General features: G+C 59.2%; 1 protein-coding gene and 2 long non-coding RNA genes across 3 annotated transcripts in view; 2 read left to right on the top strand and 1 right to left on the bottom strand.

Annotated features, from left to right (window-relative positions):
* Positions 1–105: 105 nt before the first annotated feature.
* On the top strand, positions 106–2,781 carry LOC309861552. The gene is made up of 2 exons (XR_014310014.1): positions 106–1,093; positions 2,051–2,781. It is a non-coding gene; the product is annotated as an uncharacterized lncRNA (long non-coding RNA).
* Positions 2,782–5,181: 2,400 nt separating this feature from the next.
* LOC309861551 lies at positions 5,182–8,515 on the top strand. The gene is made up of 3 exons (XR_014310013.1): positions 5,182–6,056; positions 7,059–7,250; positions 7,515–8,515. It is a non-coding gene; the product is annotated as an uncharacterized lncRNA (long non-coding RNA).
* A 6,211-nt stretch (positions 8,516–14,726) lies between these two features.
* The window catches only part of SLC6A3 (solute carrier family 6 member 3), a 36,249-nt gene continuing 32,330 nt past the window's right edge, over positions 14,727–18,645 (bottom strand). Inside the window, exons 15-16 of the mRNA XM_082724565.1 lie at positions 15,624–15,776; positions 14,727–15,432 (exon numbers count right to left, since the gene is read on the bottom strand). Of these exons, the coding sequence (XP_082580691.1) occupies positions 15,295–15,432; positions 15,624–15,776 (291 nt within the window). The 3' untranslated portion in view covers positions 14,727–15,294. The remainder of the gene's footprint in view (positions 15,433–15,623; positions 15,777–18,645) is intronic.

Genomic DNA, 18,645 nt, shown 5'->3' with positions numbered 1-18,645 from the left:
GCGGGGACAGTGGGGGTGGGGGGCGCGGGCGGGGGGCAGGGCCGCGGGTCGGGGCCGGGCCGTGGGGGCGGCCGTGGGGGGCCGGTGGGGAGGCCCCACGGGGGGGCGCGGGCCGCGGCGCCTCGGAGCGCGGCGGGAGGCGGTGCGAGGGCTGCGAGCGGCCGGGGCGCCCCCTGCTCCCCGAGCTGCGGCGGAGTGCGGGGGAAGGGGCGGGCAGCGAGCCCACGGCCGTCCGGGGCCGGCCTTCGCTGCTCGGGTGGCGGATCCGTCAACCCGCGGGGGCGAGGCTGAGGCCGCCGCGGTCCCGGAACAGGGTTTCCGCGGGGGGCGCGGGCCGAACCCCCCGCCGAGGGCCGCTGTGCAGGGGCCGGGCAGCTGCGGGGGCGGGCGGGCGCCGGGCCTTCCTGGGGGAGCGGCCGGTGCGCATCGCGGGGCGCGGGGCCAGAACCCAGCCGGTCTGCTCCTCCGCGGCCCGGGTCGGGAGCGCGTCCGGCGCTCACCGGGGCCGTCCACGCTGCTCCCGGTGCGGGGCACAGCGACCTCAGCCGGGGCGGCGGAGGGTGTGAGGGAGGGAGCGAGGCTGATTGCAGGGCCCCGCGGGGCCTCGCGCTCCTTGGATCTGAGCCGGAGGTTGGGGCCATTAGGGGCTTTCCCTGCTCCTCACACCCTCGTGCGCTTGGCTTTTCTGCCCCGCAGACCCCACTCACGGCCCCGTGGGCTCAACCCCTGGAAGCGTGTGTCGCGGCAGCGCTTCTCGCGTTCGCACTGTGCCTGGCAAACCTGCCTCCTGTCCCCCGACGCGGGAACTCCAGCGTCCGCAGGGGGACCGAGAGTCACAGAGCCCCTCTGACCCCTGGGCTGTCCTGCGTTGCGCTCCTGCCACGCCTGAGGAGCCCCCAGAGCCAGGCCGGTCCGCACCCGGCTCCGGTGTTCGCCATGCGGGAAGGAGTGCGGCGGGCCGCGGGGAACAGAGACCAGCTCCAACCGCAGAACCATAAGGGGGGTTGCGGGGTGTACGGGACGGCGGTCTCCCGGAGTCCAAAGGCCAGCACACAGCCTCGGGAAGGAGCTGCAGAGGCCTGGGAACTCTGAGGTTCTGACCCCTGTCCCTCTTCCTCAGACTGGGTTTTGGCCCCGCTCAAACTCTGCCCACCTGCAGAGATCTGTCGCAAGCAGGGACCAAGGCCACACCACAAAACAGGTGTCCTGCTGCTCCTGCATCTAGAAGCTGATGCAGGCGAGTGGGGTCCAAGGATCCCGAGGGAGTCCTGCAGGACCAGCCCAGTGTGTCCCTGGGTCTGCATGGGACAGAAACGGAGCGCCAGCCAGCTGGAGATGAAAGCAGAGTTTATGGCGTGAGAGAGCGCGGGTTCCAGGAGAGTCTGGGAGACTCAGATAGGAAAGGAGGGAGTCTCCTCTTTGGGACCTGGGGTTTTTATGGGGATGGTGGTGGGTGTAAGCTCTCTCAGACATCCAGAGGTCTTTCGTGGGTCACTTATCCATTGGAGCCTGGGGTCATGGCATTAAGATGTTTAGTGCCCGTAGCCGGGAACACACATATGATGATTTCATCTTGTCGGTCTCGCCTGGTCCTTCCTTAGATGATGTCTGTTCTAGAGAAATCACTAACTCCTTATCCTCTACAAGGAGGACATACACTATTTATAGTATGAGGCTTGTGTAAAGCGGGAGAGCAGGTCCTAGCAAGAGAAGAAGCAGGAAAAGGAAGGAAAACAAAAACAAAAAAAATTTTTTTTTATATGGAGACCTTCAGTTTCCTTATCTCAAAGTTGTAGAAAGGTCTTGCATGGCATTCTGGAAGGTTGGATACAAACCCCATGCTGTGCAGGGACTTGGGACCGACCCGGCTTCTAGGCTGCTTCCTCTCTTGACTATGGTAGTGAATGCTGCTGTAAGCAGAGGAGTGCATGCATGTAGCCCTTTGCATCGGTATTTTTGTATCCTTTGGAGTAAATACTGAGTATTGCACTTGTTGGGTTGTAGGGTAGCTCTATTTTCAACTTCTTGAGGAACCTCTACACTGTTCCAGAGTGGCCGCACCAGCTTGCATTCCCACCAACATGCAGGAGGGCCCCCTTTCTCCGCATCCGCGCCAACACCTGTCGCTTCCTGAGTTGTTCATTTCAACCGTTCTGACAGGTGTGGCATCTCGCTGTGGCTTCCGTGTGCATTTCCCTGGTGACGAGTGATGGTGAGCATCTTTTCACGTGCCTGTTGGTCATATGTATGTCTTTGCAGAAATCTCTGTTCATGTCTTCTGTCCGTTTTTTAAAACAGATTTTGTTTATTAATTTGACAGGGAGAGTCACAACCAGAGAGGAAACACAAGCAGGGGGAGTGGGTGAGGGAGAACAGGCTTCCCGCTGAGCAGGGAGCCCGATGCTGGGCCCGATCTCAGGCTTGGGATCCTGACCTGAGCCGAAGGCAGACGCTTAATGACTGAGCCACCCAGGTGCCCCTCTTCTGCACATTTTTAATTGGATTATTTGTTTTCTGGGTGTTCAGTTTTATGAGTTCTTTATATATTTTACATACTAACTTTTTATAGGTTACGACATTTGCAAATATCTTCTCTCCTTCATAGGTTACTTTTTAGTTTTGTTGATTATTTCCTTCCCTGTGCAGAAGTTTTTATTTTGACGAAGTCCCAACAGTTTATTTTTGCTTTGGTTTCCTTTGCCTGAGGAGGTGTAGCTAGGAAAAGTGTGCTGCGGTAGGTTGTAACAACTGTAAACAATAAAGTTCCTTTCTGCTCTCCTATTGCTTCTTTGTAAATTATCATATGTGTCACTTCTGTGTCCGCCATCAAGCCCATGATACATAGTTACTTTTATTTTAAACAATTACGTGTTGACTAAGTGAAAGGCCGGCCCAAATGCGCTTTGTAGGATGTTTCTCTCTCTGCTCCTCTGTACCTATCCCGGCTTCCGGCTGCGGTTGCTCCTTTACCCTCCATTGCTTCCTTTTGTCCTTCTGATACAGATCTGGCGGTGGGGGATCCTGTCCATCACTATTTGTGCGAAATGCTTTTAATTTGTTTTCATTTTCATGAGAGAGATTTTTAGTAATTATAGAGTCCTTGGTTGACGGGCATGTTTTCTCCAGCATGTCAAAGCACAGTTTTATTTTTTTTGCTTACACTGTTTCTGACGAGAAATGAGCAGTGATTCCCATTCCTGTCCCTCTGTATATGCTGTGTCTGTTTCCTCTGATTGTTTTTAGAATTTTTTTTAAAAGAAACCATTATTTTTCAGCAATGCGTTGGTGATAGCTGTAGGTGGTTCATCTTGTTTGTCCCGCTAGAGGCTTAGCAAACTGATTTGTGAATTTCATCAAATTTGAAAATGTTGTAGCTAAGAAGTCTTTAAACATTGTCTGCCTTCTCTTCTGTGACTCTGGTGGTAGGAATGGCTTGACGCTGCCCTGATGTCGGTGAGGGTCTTCTTACTTCTTCAGCTTAGGTTTGAACACTTTCTAAGGTTGTATATTTTGGTTCACTGATTTTCTTGTTTCCCCCTGCAGTTTCCAAACTGCTGTTCAGCTCATCTTGTGAATTTTTCATTTCAGATGTTTCATTCTTCATTTCTAGAAGTTCCACTGGGTTTTAAAATTTTTGTGTATCCTGGAGAAAACACCCTATGGTAAATGGAGATAGTCCCTCTGTCCTTGTACAGGGACACCTCTCTCCATGTTGTGGGTACGTCAGTGCGTTCAACTGTCTCCGTGTTTGTAGATATTTGAGTTGTTTCCAGCTTTTAGCTGTTAAATGAGGACTGTAGTGCATAACCTTGAACATATGTCTTTTCCTTCTTTCCTTTCCTTTTCCTTTTCTTTCTCCTCCTCTTCTTCCTCCTCCTCCTCCTCCTCCTCCTTCTTTTTGCCAGCGTGTCTTTGGGATAGATCCTCAGAAGTGGAATTGTTGGCTGAAATGATAAATGCCTGTGTAGTTTTCCAGCTATCACCAAATGCCTTCCCTTGGGTGGTGTAGGGCTCACATCCAGCCCGGGAAGTAGGAGGATGTCTGTTTATCCAAGCGCTGCCGTCAGAGGGCAGTGTCGGACCTCTGGGGTTTGGCCAATTTGTTAGCGAGATGTTGTCATTTCAAGTTGTTTTCATTTATGTTTCTCTGATCATGAAAAAGAAGGGGCCGTGTTTGGAGCAGGAGCCGTAGATATTCTGGGCGCATTCTGAGCTGTGCCCAGGCTGTTTGATGAGCTCAAGGACTAGCCACCACCACCATCCCTTCCTCTCAGTGCCGAGACGGGACGAGCTCTGCAGGATTCATTCAGTGAAAATAAAATCCCATTGAGTGAGTTTATGGGTTTGGGAAACTGAAAAGTGCAGCTGTGGTGCAACCAGGTACACACACTAGAATCTGGTGGTTGCCAGAGTCAGCAGGGCTGAGCGCCCAACTCTGTGCGTCTTCTCCGCTGGAGCCAAGCCAACTCTGTGTCTCTAGAGGTTGTCTCAGCAAGTGAAGGAAGCCACCACTGGCGGGCCCCGGAAGCCGGACAGTGTCGTCGGATGAAGCGCATCACCTCCTCTTTGCGACAGCAGGATAACATGCTGGTGGGCAGCGTGCTGGGAAGAAGGAGGGTCGGAAACCCACGGAGTGCGATTAAGAGGACCGGCTGCCTCGTGCGAGCCGCCGGCCGCATCTTCGTGGGTCGTTCGATCGCGGGTGTGTGGGCGGCCTCGGCTGGCCCCAGGCTCTGTGCAAGGCTTGCGCTTCTGTGGCCAGGTCCATGGAGAGGCGGCTTGGCCATCACACGTTATGCACCCTTGGTTCCAGAGGCTGGAAGTCTGAGATCAGGCTCGGGCAGGCTGGTTTCTCCTGAATCTCTGTGCTTGAGACACCGACTTCTCTCTGTGTCCTCGCACAGTCGTCCCTGTGTGTGTCTGTGTCCTGCTCCCCTCTCCCTGTCAGGACACTGGTCCTATTGGCTCAGGACGCACCTGAATGACCTCCTTTAGCTTTATCGCCTCTGTAAGGACTTCATGTCCACGCGCGGTCACGGGCTGAGGTGCTGGGGATCAGGGTTTCAATAGATGACTTTGCAGAAGACAATTCATGCTGTAATGGTCCCTCCCTCCCCACTCGTGTTTCACTGCAAACTCTGCCGATGTGTTGCTGTAATCCCTGCTGCTGTAATGGTCCCTCCCTCCCCACTCGTGTTTCACTGCAAACTCTGCCGATGTGTCGCTGTAATCCCGGCTGTTTTCAGGGTTGCGGGGAGATGGCAGGAGAGCATGAGGTCCTGGGAAGGGCAGACACAGGCCGTTCCAGGGTATTCAGTGCTCCCCGTGTCTCTGACACTTGGCCCACACTGGTCCCTGGAGATGCCGCCCACCTGCTGGGGAGGAAGGAGGCAGGCACCTCTGTCATTGTTTGAGGGGGCTGGTGTCGCATCACGTGTGGGGTCAGGGACAGGGAAGTTTGGCCGGTACAGGCATTGGGACTGGGTTTCTTGGGTTCCACTGCCCTCGGGAGGCGCTGATGGTCCCCCAGGGTCCTGCCCTCATTGACAGTCCCATTTCCCGGGAGGAAAATCAATGAGCTCACAGGTTGCAGCCTTAGAACACACGAGCCCTATTATTATCTTACAAAAAGGCAGGCTAGCCTTCCCCCAGAGCTTTTATTAAGACTTCGTGTCAATACTGTGGTTTGCAGTTACCTTAGGAAACCCATTTCGAACAGATAGTAGATTCTGTTCTCTGGAACACAGGCTTTCTGGACGCCAGCATGCGGACCGAAGCAGCTCTTCACGCGGCAGGAGGAAGTCATCTCACGGCCCCGGGTCTGACCAGGCTTCCTTGTCCTCCCTGCCGACATTTCCCGACTCCCAGGCCTGCGCTCCGACGCTGACCACGAGTAGGAATGACAGCCGTGGCCCTGCCTCGTGGACGCCCATGTGCCTCGGCCCTCCTGGGAGCACAACCACACCGAGGTCCCCAATCAGCCCGACAACAGACTCCTCAGGCCCCCGTCAGGCACGCGCTGACAGCAGGGGCCACACGTGCGGCTCTGACATGAGGTGTGGCCCCGTGGTGCCGACAGTCCCGTGTTTGAAAAGCACAAAGGCTGTCCGTCCTGACAGCAGCCACCGGCTCTCTCCGCCACCTCCCTCACACGAGCTATTTGCAGATAAGGAAACTGAGGCAGGAAGCATCTGGGGCTGGGTTCCAGGCCGCCGACCACCCCTTGGCCAGTTCTCATGCTCTGCCCGGCTGTGGGAGGGGCTGGATGGTGGACACCTGAGGGTGTGAGAGGGAGGGCCAGGGATTGGTGACGTGTGGGGTCTCCCTGGGCAGGAAAGCAGGGCTGGGGGTGCCCTGGGCACTGCCTCTCTGGAGCCTGAGCCACCTCGATGGGTTGGATGTGCCTGTGGCTGCAGGGGCCCAGGTGCTCCAGCAGGTGGAAAGCTCCAACATGGGGCACGTCTCAGACCCGGGAGCCGCAGAGGCCGGGGGAGCTGCTGGGGGGGGGTCAGCAGCGCCCTCCCGCACCTCCACACTCGGGATCCAGTTGGTGGGGAGGAGGGTGTCCTAGCCGTGCCCGTGTGAAGGTGGCCACGCACATGCCACAGACTGGGCACACGGGATGAAGCCGCTGGCGCTGAAGGGAGCTTCTCCCTCAGCCGACTGTGCTCTCTGTGGACTTGGGGCTCTTGTTCTAGGACTGAATGCTCGTGTCCGTGAATTCCCAGGCCAAAGCCCCAGCTCCTGCTGTGATGGTGTCAGGAGGCTGGACTTTGGGGGGCCCTTAGGCTAGATGGGGTCACAGGGCTAGGGCCCACAGGGTGCGATCAGCAGCCTTGTAAGTAGAGATGCCAGTGCGCTTCCCCCCGCCCCACTGTCATCTCCATGTCCCCCCTGCTGTCCCCTACTATCCCCATCCCCCCCGCTGCCCCTGCTGTCCTCCCACCCCCACGCCCCCTGTAATCCCCATGCCCCGCCCTGCCCCTCGCCATCCCCCGCCCCACCCCCACCTGCTGTCCCCATGCTCCTCCCTGTCTCTGTGGCTCCTTTCTCCCCAGGTGACACCCTGCCGTCCCCAGGGCCTCATGTTCGTGGGGGGCACTCAGAGCCCCACAGCCGCCATCCTGAACGGCTTCATGAGCTTGAACAGGACTCTGGGTTCTCGTCTCGTGCCGGCCCGGCAGTCACGCAGCGGCTTTGGGCCGTCAGCAGCATGTTGGCGGCTTGCTCCGTCCTAGAATATAGACATGGTAATTTCAGGTTTGCTAACTCGCCTCTTTGAGCAAAAGAGATTTCCTAACTAGGGCACAGTGTCCAAGCACCGTCACAACGCAGGCTTCCGAAGACCTGGGCCGGGCCAGGAGGGGCTGGGGTAGGCACCGAGGGACGGGGGGCAAGGGAGGGGCCCCCAGGCCCCCAGGAGGTGGGCAGCTGCCCCCAGGGCCCTCTGGCTGCACGGAGAGGAGCTGGCCTCAGGCGTGCCTGCGGACTCAGGCCCTCCGGTTTCAACTCAGCAGACCTCAGCAGGCAGGCAGTGGTGGTGTGTCATCCCCGGGGAAGGAACCGCAGGGGAGGGATGGAAGCAGGGTGAGCACAGGCTCTGCCACTCCCCACAGCACAGCAGCCCCGTCAGAGGCGGCCACCAGCCTCGGGCCAGCTTCTTGAAGAAGTCCCTCACCTCCAGGACCCAGAGAGATCAGCAGCCACTGGCCGTGGCCAGCAGCGTGGGCCAGCATGTTGCACATACATTTGCATTTCTTGTTAAAAAGTCCATTGGAGCCGTAAGAAAACCCGCTTTTCTGTGCACTAGCCGTGATCAGCGACTGCCGCCATGGGGAGCCAATGAACCAGCACCCGTCCCACGGCCGCCCTCCGCCGCCGGCTCAGCAGGTCCTGTGCCCGACCCTACCGGGTGTCAGCTCCTTCCACACTTTGGACCTTTGCTGGTCAAAGGGGGCTGGGGGCGCGGTGCGGGGGAGGAGACACCCCCCTCTCCACTGGGCCTTCCTCCCCCGGCCAGCCCCCCGCCCCACGCCCAGCTGCAGGCAAATCCAGGCCCCCGAAACGGCCCCTGGTGTGGGGAAGCTGGAAGCGGACAGCATTCACTCGCCGCCTGGTGGAACAGACCTGTAGGCGACGGTCCGCTTCGCCTTCTCAGCTTTTAAAATGATCATTTGTGGTATCATAGAACGTTCTAGAATTCTAGATTTAGTTTTTCAGTGTGAAGAAGACTCAGCGGATATCACAACATTTAATGGCTGGTGGGTTGTAACCCACCTTTTAAAGTGTTTGTCACAAGGCACTCCAAATATTAGCCTGAGATCCAGATAGGGAGTGAGGTCGCCGTGAGGCCGTGGGAGCTTTGTGGGGCACCTGCGGCCAAGCCCGGGCTCGGCTGGGACCTTCAGCCTCTGACACAAGGAAATGTGTCTGATGGACCCTTCATCGACACAACAAATAACTTTAAGAAAGAGGAGCTTAGCTCCTGGAATAAGTGAAATGACTTAAATTCTACATAAATACATTTGGTGCATAAGTCAATATGGGCTTGGTTTTTAAAGTTCAGCTATAGAAACGGAAGGTTTTTGCCTTCAAGCTGGAGCAGAAAGATGTCTAAGCAAATGGTGGCTTCTATTTGCGCTGTGCGCTCAGGGACCCTGGGAGGGCTGTGGCCCTCGGGGGGGCAGCCTCCCCAGAGAACGCCTCCTCCTCAAGGAGGGGGTTCTGCTGCTCGCGGTGGAATTTTCTGGTGTCACGAGGGTCTCATGTTCATCTAAGGCCCCTGGGACAGTGAGGGGGAGTTGGGCAGGGGAAGGGAAGACGGTCCTTGTCCCTCGGATGTTGGCGGAGGCCGGTCGCCAGAGTGAGTCCGCGTCTGAGCCCCTGGGGTCTCTGTATCACACCATCCTCCCAAGGGAGGACGCAAGAAAGGGCCCTACCTGGGACCCTGCTTGGGACCAGGTAGGCTACAGGGCAGCCAGCTTGGGGTGGGAACGGGGGTGTTCCTGTCCCCATGTGGCTTTCTGCAGAGTGCCTGGGACCTGCAGGATGGTCTCCCAGCCTCCCCTGCAGTCTCAGCTCTGGGGGTGCGCAGGGGTGGTGAGGAGACCTGCCCCCAGGCCGGCTCCCCGTGTCCCCTGCACAGCCTCCCAGCCATTCCCGGGGCGTTTTGTGAGTGACCACAGGTCCTCGAGTTGGGCGGAGGTGGCCAGCGATCCTGGCACAGAGGCCTCTACACTTGAGCGTGAGTCCACGTTTCGGGCTCAGAGGTCCTGTCCAACACTGGGCTTCCACGTCCTTGTGACTCAGCAGTCCCATCCACAGCGGGCTGGCCTGCGCTGGTGTCTGTGACCTGTGTCCCTGACCCCCGGGGCACTTGATTCCTGCTGCAGACAGGCAGACGCGTTCCAGCACTAAAGGTCGTGAGGCGTCCTGCCCTGGGACCTGCCGATAACTCAGCTCCCACCCTGTCCGCTGGGGCGCCATGGCCTCTCCCAGCCCCCTCCCAGCCCCCTCCCCCTCAGGACAGGGCCCCCTCTCAGACCTGCCTGCCCTGGGCCTCCCTTCCCCACCTGCCGGCTTAGGCAGACGGGCAGTGCCGGCCGGAGGGACCTGCAGCGGGGGGTGACCAACCCAGAGGGCGGGGCCCCGAGTCTGCGCCCCGGCAGATGCGAGCTCCCGTCCCCCCTCCTGCTGCCTCCCCGCCTCCGGGCCTCTGTCTCTCTTGCTTGCACGTGCTCACGTCTGAGGCACACGTTCTACAAGACAGACCCTGCCCTTCTCAGGGGCACCTGACTCTGACATTTTCTATTTTGTTAAACTAAAAAGAAAGCGGAGACGGCCTCACTAATGGATGTATCCTGACGTTCCCGTTCTACGTCAGGACACCAGCCAGGGCAGCGGCAGACGCGAGGGTCTCCGGCTTGGCTGAAGGGGCCTCTGGGGCCCACCCAGCAGGTGGAGGGGGAGGTCGCCACTGGCTTTTGCTTTGTTTTCCCGGCTCCGGGGTGAGACTGCCTTGAGCAGCCCGGTGAGCTGGGTTGAAGGACCGTGCTCTGCTGGGCGGGCACAACGCCCCAGGCTCTGTGCTGAGTTCAGGACCCGGGACCTTTGGGAGGAGGAGGGCAGCAGGCAGTGTCTCCCGTGGGGGACAAGAGCATAGGACTTTACTCATAAACTCATCTCAAACAAGGCGACCTCTTGTTCTGCTGTCGGTAGTCGGGAGGCAGGTAAAGGCCATGAGGTTGCTGGTCAGATGCATGCACGAGATTAGAAGGGATTGTGGAATCAAAACAAGAAAAGCCAAGCAGGGAGAATCCACTTACCCTGTAAATCACCTATTTCCCTGATGCGGAGCCTTTATTAAAATGCTTCTCTCAAAGGAAAAATCTCACGGCTTTTCTGGGCTTTAACACCCAGACTTTGCATCTAAAGGTCATTTGGCAAAGAGCGTAAATCCGATGGTAAAGTGCAGTGTGGACGGGGGACTCAGACGCGGCACACACAGAAGCAGGGGGAGAGCAGACTCTCCTCTCTCAGGGAGCTTGCTTTCTGCAGCGGGTTAGTGTGGAAGGAAAACGGGTCTTTAGGTGTTTCTGAAATTAGTCCCACTTGTATCAAAAGCCTGCCGTCTCCTTGGAGAATAAATATAGCACTCGTGAGTCAAGCCCCATGGGGGAATTTACCAAAAGGATAGATTTCTAGGTGTAATACAGGACCTTCCGCTCACTCACGCACCATCCACTGTCTATGCTTGTCCTACTCACCCGTCTATGCGGCCATCCATCCAGATACGCCTCCACCCGTCCATCCACATCCGTCCCCACCCATGCGTCTGTCCATCCACTGCCATCAGCCCAAGCACCATCCATCCATGTACCCCTCCGCCCGCCCCGCTAGCATCCACCCCCCAGCCAGCACCCATCCATCCACCCAAGCGCTGTGCATCAACCTTCCGTCCACGGCTTCATCCCCGTCCTGCGCCGTCTCTCATTCCTCACCCGTCATCCACGCAACCACTCTGCCCTCCGTTCTCCTATCCCTCCTCTGCCTAGCCAGCTAATCGCCATCTGTCCATTCACCGAATCCTCACCCGTGTTCCTGTAAACGTCCGCCCATTCACTCATTTATGTGTAAATAGATACCGAGTGCCACGGTCAGCTATGCCGCAGGCCTACTCAAGACACTCGCAGGAGCCAATAAGACCAGTTCAGTCTTCGCTCACGGGGGAGCTCCCAGCCCACTGAGAAGGGAGACGAGGAGTATCTCCATGGGAGACACGGGGCCCCTGCTGGGTATGGCTGGAGAGGGCGTTCAAGGAGCACTGACCAGGGCGGACCCCAGAAGCAGGGGTTACAGCAAACCTCCAGATGTGATGTCCAAGAGAAGCTGGGGTGGTGTGAGGAGTCAGCAGTGGACAGCAGATTGTTCTGGAGAGAGGGACAGGCAGAGGAGAAGACTGGAGAGGTGTCTGACGAGGCCGGACCCAGCGTGTGGCCTCAGGGAAACTGAATTCCCATGCTGGGTGGACCCACCTCTGGTAGTTTCCTGGGGCCGCTGAACAAGCCCCCAAGGCTGGGTGGCCGAGCATAGCAGAAATGTGCTCTCACGTTCTGGAGTTCGTGTCTGGCTTGGGGCAAGGCTGCTTCCTTCCATCTCCCCAAGACGGATGCGGTTCCAGGTGAAGTCGAGCCCAGCCTGACCCACGGGGGGGGGGGGCGCACTTCTACCCCAGACCGCGGTGCCCGGCGCCTTTGCGCTCAAATCTATCGGCCTCTGTCAGCAGGCCACCGCGGGCTGGGCTCGAGTCCCAGGCATCTCACGGGGAGGCTGTCCTGGGTGTTGTGGGGGTGAGAGTCACACCCCGGGCAGGTGGGGAACGGTCACACCCGGCGGCGGGAGGACGTCCATTTGGGGGGCCCAAACCTGGGTCTGCTACTGGACGGTCAGCTTCATAGGCAACGCAAACCCTTTCCCAAGGGCATGCGCTAATTTCCTCTCCTACCCAAAATGTAGCTGGGTCGCGGCTCCCGTCTGCTCACCGCCGTGGGTGACACGGCTCAGATCCAGCTGCCGGGGCAGGTGGCAGGTGGCCTCGCCTCCCATCTGCCTCACACCCCTCATTCCTAACGCGGCTGAGTGTCTTTTCACGAGGGCGTCCACCCCTGGGACACGCCATCTTTGCTGTGAGCCCACCCGCTTTCCTAACGGGTTTAGTGGCGGCAGAACTCGTCACACATATATGTTTGTGTTTTGCCCACCAGGACCAGATGCACGTCTTGTCCTTCACAAACCCCTTCACGCCACAGCCGGGTTTGTGCTCTTGGGGAGACTTGGGCAAATGCCTGAAGGAGAAGGACCGGTTGCCAAGGGAACCAGCCCTGAACTGAGGGAACTCTCAGTTCTGCCCCCTGATGTCCAGGGGAGCCCCCGGGGGAGGCTGGATCGATCAGCAGTGGCCAAGCACACCTGTGTAGAGAAGCCTCCTGAAACTGGGAAGGACGGGGATCGGTAAGCGTCCAAGCTGGTGAACCAGACCGCCTCCCTGCGCCAGCACGCTGGCCCCAACCTGCAGGGGACGGAAGTTCTCTGCTACAGACCTCGCCCTGTGATCTCCTCCGGAGGCTGGTCCGCACCCTTCACCGTCCTTGGGAAGAAACCAGTAATTCAGTGATGGACTGGTCTCCCTGAGTTCTGTGAGCCACTCCCGCAAATGAGCTGAACCCGAGGAAGGGACTGTGGGAGCCTCTGACTCATGGCCATTTGGTCAGAAGCACAGGTGATGCCCGGACCTGTGACTGACGTCTGCAGTGGCAGTGGGGTGCTCGCATGGGACAGAGCCCTTAGCCTGTGGCATCGGATGCCGAGTCCAGGTCGACAGCGTCAGGGGTGAGTCCAAGTGCAGGACACCCTGCTGGGCTGCACAGACTTGCTTGGGGTAGGGAACCCTGTCTCATGTCGGAACCGGATTCAGAATCAACACTGACCACAGACTGACGATGTCCCCCCGTTTTTATTGACTTGTAGGAGTTCTTTATATATTGAGATCACTTCCATATGTGGCTCAGTTCCGGGCAGCGTATGGCTGTCTGTCCGTGGGCCGCCTAGGCAGGAACCCAGCCCAGGCCCCTGGGGCCAGGATGCCAGTGGGACTCCTGTCGCAACCCCAGGGGTGTGGAGACAAGACCTCTCAGCCATGCGGGGTGGCCAGGCTCCACGGAAGCAGGTCTCTGGGATAGGCGGAGAAGTGCTCACACCCGAGCCGTGCCTGCCTTTCCACGAGGACCTCTGCCGATTGCTGCAGACTCTGTGTGTCTGTGGGTGTCCATGTACACATGCCATGAGTGTCCATGTGCACATCAGTGTGTGTCCACGCGCCGTGTGTACAGGTCCACGTGCATGTACATGTGTGTCTGTGTGCACAATGTGTGCGTCAACGTGTGCATGCGTGTGTGCAGCCCGTGTGTCTGCATGTTCACGTGGGGCAGATGTAACTTGCGTGCTGTGTGCACACAAGTGCGTCCCTGTGTGTCTGGGGATACGGAGGAAGGACAAGCTGACCCCCAGGAGTTCGGGGGCGTCTTTCTCAGTCCGAGACGTCTGGCCCCACGGCTCTCCCAGGTACGTGACTCCTACGAGGCTTCCTGCGGCGCCGTGGCCACCATCAGGCTGTTGTACTAGCTTCTTCCCGGGACCGGCAGGGGCCCACGCTGCCCCTGGGGTGAGGGCACAGCGGGGACAGAGCGGGCCACGGTCCGACCTGTGCTGCAGGCAGGAGTCTGCGTGGACCTTGTCTGCTCCTGAGGCCCCTTGGTGGCTGGCGGCGGGAGTCTGCGTGGACCTTGTCGGCTCCTGAGGCCCCTTGGTGGCTGGCGGCGGGAGGCAGGAGGACGCCGTGGCCCACGTGGCTCATCCCCTTGGGGCCGGGGTCTTGTCCCCCTCCCCGGGTCTGTCATGATGGCGCATCTTCCCCTTCACATCCAGGGGCGGGCAGAGGTGGAGACCCCGTGGGGACAGGGCCCTAGGGAAGCCGCGTGGGCAGCTCTGGGTGGTTGAGGCGTGGCTCACTGGCACGTGGCTGGGGATGGAGCTGACCCGAGGGCTTCATGTGTGTCCTGTGGTCCCTGAGGAAGAGACACCTGAAGGAAGCACGGTCGGGGGGTCCGAAAGAAGAGCGATCGCACGGGGGCGGCACAGAGCCCTCGTGTGAGTGAGCCGTCAGGATCCTCCGTCGGGGGCCAGTGTCCTAGGAAGTGGGTCATGGCCTATGGGACAGACCCGCTGCCCGAGTACTTAGGTTCTGGGGGGGCCCTGGTGTCTATTCCAAACTTAGTGAGAAGCCATCCATGCCTCCTCTGGGCTGTGGCCAGAGCTGACTGGTATCTAGATCGACCCTTTTGGCCCCAGAGTGGACAAGAGATCCTCTGGGGGCCAAGGGTAGGGAACCATTCAGGACCCTGGTGTCCTGTCCCCAGAAGACGGGCTTGGGTGGGGTGGCGGCAGTGGTCCGAATGCAGGGCAGGAGTGTGGACACGTGGGGCGCCTGCAGGGAACTGATGGCAGAGGAAGGCTCGGGAGCGGAGGGCTGGGGTGGCGGGGCTGGTGGGTGTGAGGGGAGTCTGCAGGCTGAGGTCCCGGGCCCGGGTCAAGCCCAGCAGTGCTCCCTCCGGGTGGGGGCAGCGGGGGAACCACAGCTTGAGCCAAGAAAGGCGCCCACACAGCTACGGTCCGTTTTCCCACATGGATTTATTGTTGCGGACGACTCACGCGAGGTGCCGGCCACGGATACAGACAAACGGACAGACAGACGCTGACGACACCGCTATCTACACAGAGCACTCAGGGTGCCGGCCCCCGCTGTCCACGTGCCGTCCACGAGCGGCCAGCTCCTCAGCCCTGGGCACCAAAGACCCCTCGCAGGCGATGGCCACACGGGGGCCCACAGCATGACCTCTCGGGGCCCGGGGCACAGGCTGCAGGTGGCCTCCGGGTTCTGGCGGCCAGGTCCCCTTCAGGGCGACGCCAGCATGCAGGAGCAGCGTGGCTGCCGTCGGTTTGTGGTGCTGCCACCGTGCGCACAAATGGCAACTGAGACGTCATGGACGGGTCTTCAGAGCCAGCCCTGCCTCCTGAGGATGGGTCTCGGTTCACAGGTAGACACGATGTGAGACGGCCGTTCCCACCACGGATGGTGCTGCTGCGGGGGGAACGCGAACCGAGGAACGGAAGCCCCAGCGGCGGCTTCCTCCCCAGGTCCCGGGACCCCAGGCCACCCACCGTGGGCGCCTGGCAGGGTCAGGGCCTGGGGGTGAGGGGCACACACCCCTGCCTCCTGGGGCCGGGGATCTGCAGCGAGGTGGCCGTGACTGTGCGCGGCCCGCGATGGGCAGGGCTGGCGGCAGCGTGCACAGGTTCCCGTTGTGTTTCTGTCCGCTAGAAGGAAGTGCAGAGCGTCCCCGTCACATACACTGGGACCCTGGGCAGGTTCTGCGCACACGAGGCGCATGGTGTGGGGACACGTGGTGGCCCCACTTTATTGCCTTTTGTGGTTTCCCCAGGGCACCTTCTACACAATTAGGGAACATAGGACATGTGGCTCTTCTAGTTGGAGCAAAATAAAATACCCAGGAAGTCACGAGCCCTGGGCTGTCTGCTGCCGCGATCACCACTTGTCTTCTCAGCACGCGGGTGACAGCAAGACCCGCACTCAGGGGCAGCCGGTGGGGGAGGCGGTGGGCTCGGCACAAACAGAACACGGACGGACGGACGGCGTCTACCTGCAGGAAGGGGCACGGATCTATGTTACGTGGTCACAGAGACAAGCACGACGGCCAGTCCTCTCCTGGTGGCAAAGGAAGGGCGCACGGAGCCGGGAGGCAGAGGCTCCGTGCGGTTCTCGGAGACAGGAGTCCCGCAGCCGGCGGCCCCGCCGTTCCCTCTCAGCTCGGGGTCTCTTCTCTGCGGGCGGCTCTCCTGCGCTGCGGCGGCCGTCCGGGCCCCTGCCCGCCGGCTACACCAGGAGCCAGTGGCGAAGCTAGGAAGGAAACAGGTTTCTTCAGAAGCAAAGCAGGGGGCTACCTGGTTCCAGGCGGCTCCGGCTGCCGACCCGACAAGTTCCCGGAGACGCTGTGCAGCCCAGGAAACTCAGGTCTGATGCCCATGTGAACCTTCCAGAAACCCGCCTCACGCACACACCCTTAAGTTAAATACGTAGACGCGAACGACCGTCAGCCTGTGCAGATGCCTACGAGCAGGTGTGCGGGCACAGAGCAGAGAGCACTGCTGCTGCGAGGGCCGGCCGGGAGCAGCTACCGCGGCCCAGGGGCAGGGGCACATCTGAGGCAGGACAGACGGGGGCGTGGGGGGGTGCCGGCAGACCAGGGGTGGCCCGAGGCCCCTTTCTGCTGCCTCCCTGGGGCCTCTGCTCCCACCTCAGGGCAAGGCTTGTGTCTCACTTGGCATGAGCTCCCAGGCACGCCAGGGAGGCCATGCTCACTGCTCGGGGAGGCGAGCCACCACCGCGGGTGTGGAGGTCGCCGGCACCTGTGGCTGCCCCCATCTGCCCCTGCCGTGCGGCTGTCGCTTCTGTGGGGCTCTGAGCGCGAGCCCTACAGTCACGCCAAACGGTGAGAACCGAGGGTGAACGCTTCAGACCGAGCGCCACCGGGGTGGAAGCGGCCCGATCCTCTGCGGCCAGCACACGGCTGCCCCGGTCTCCGGGAGACCCAGGGCTGGGCTCCCCAGGGGCCGCAGCGGACGGGCAGCCCCCGCCCAGCAGGGTCATGTAGGGCACGCAGGTGGGCCGGAGCTTTGGAGCCTTAGAGCTCCATGGGGACGCCCCACTGCAGACCGATCGAATTTCGGGAACACAGAAGTATCTCCGGACGCAAGGACACGAGGGGGCAGGGGGCACGTGGAAGACCCGGACCAGAGCAGGAGAGCGTTTGCCTTGGGGGTTGGGTGGGGGAGCCTCAGGTCCTGCACCGGATCAGCGTGAACTTCTGTGCGGGCAGTGGGAACGGTGTGATTTTTAGATAAAGGACTCAAAGCGGCTGTGTGTGCACTGACAAGAAGCTGTTGCACAACGGTGCACCCGAGTCACCACATTCACCCAACTCCTGAGAGAGCGCGAGAACCCAAGGGCAGGGCAAGTGTCGCACAGCAGAGCCCCCAGGGGAGCTGCGCAGGAGACAAGGTTGCGAGGCACGACTGCCACGTTCCCCAGACAGACAAAACACATGGACGTGCAGACCCCGGACACAGGCATGGTCTCCAAGCGGCAGCCAAGGGGCCAGCAAGAACGGCGCCAGAAACAGCGGTTGAGACCCTCCTTCCTGAGAGGGACCAAATGAAGACATTTCTGGACACACAAGAGTGGGGAAGTCGATCGAGAGATCTCCTTCAAGGAAAGTCTGAAGGATGTTTGATGTTAAAGCCAGAAAATGATGCTCAGAGACGTAGATGTCAGAAAGTCGGGTGGAGAACTAAGCAGTCTCGTGCACGTTAACCCAGGGACAGAGCATAATTGTAACAGTGCCTAGTTTGTGGGTTAGAAAGGAGAAATGGAGCACTGGGCACTAACAGCGTGATAACCTGCAGGAGGAGTCCTAAGCCCTTGTGACATTCAGGACGGGGTTGAGATACGGTGTCACTTCATGCATGCAAAGGGAGGCACGTATGTCACAATTCCAAAGATAACTGTAAAGGAGTGACGTACAGGTCTGTAAGCCAGTACATGAGTCTGTAAGCTCCAAACAGAGAAAAAACGTTTACAAAGCGGGGAGAAGCAAATCCCCCAAAGAGCAATCCGTAAAAAGGTAAGGAAGGAGAAAAGTACACATTAAAAATGGGGCAAACAGAATTAAAAAGCATAGAATCAAGCTGAAAATAGCAATAATCACAACAGACGTAAAGGGACTCATCTTTGTCAGTACAAAGTCCCAGGCGTGTACCAGCTCTGCCGAAGAGGGCTGCGTTCTGAGATCGTGGCAAAGGCGAACACGGAAACACTGTAGAAGGTGCTTCTGGCAAACTCAGGGGACACCTGCTGCAAGTACCGTGCCAGACCAGAGGGCTGCCGGCGCAAAAGCAGCGCGAGGGAGAGCGACTGTGTGAGGTCCCAGGGGAGACGCGGCCATCCCAGACGTGTGGTCATCCCGGAAAGCAGCCGCACCATATATAAAGCAAAAAACTGGGGGGGTGATGGGGGGGTACCTGGACAAGTTCGCGACAGCCTGCAAACCCCTCCCAGTTCTCACCGGAAGCAGAGCTGAAGTCAGTGACGCGCTGCTCCATCTGAGCGGCAAGGCCACCAGCGCAACGTGACAGGCGCAAGGAGGAGCGTGTCACCAACTACAGGACACACGTGCATCCACAGAAGTGCATCCCGTCTGCCATGGTGGGTCAGGGGCTCTGTCACTCCGAAGTCCTCATGTGCCCCCAAGAGCAGGTGACCCGATGCAATCATATCAGACACTGATCCTCCAAACATCCACGAAACATCCCCATAGATTTCGGGATTTGCAAGCAAACTTCAAGCAACTCACGGGGGGACGAAATCACATGAAAACTAAAATACCCTTAACACCAAAGCATAAGGACAAGGCTGTGCTAAGTGTGGCCACTGCGCCCCCGACAAGGCCTTGA

This window comes from Mustela nivalis (assembly GCF_964662115.1).
Source record: "Mustela nivalis genome assembly, chromosome: 3".
Classification (NCBI taxonomy): Eukaryota; Metazoa; Chordata; class Mammalia; order Carnivora; family Mustelidae; genus Mustela; species Mustela nivalis.
Note: the sequence above shows the minus strand (reverse complement) of the source record. Positions and strands in the feature narration are given on the sequence as shown.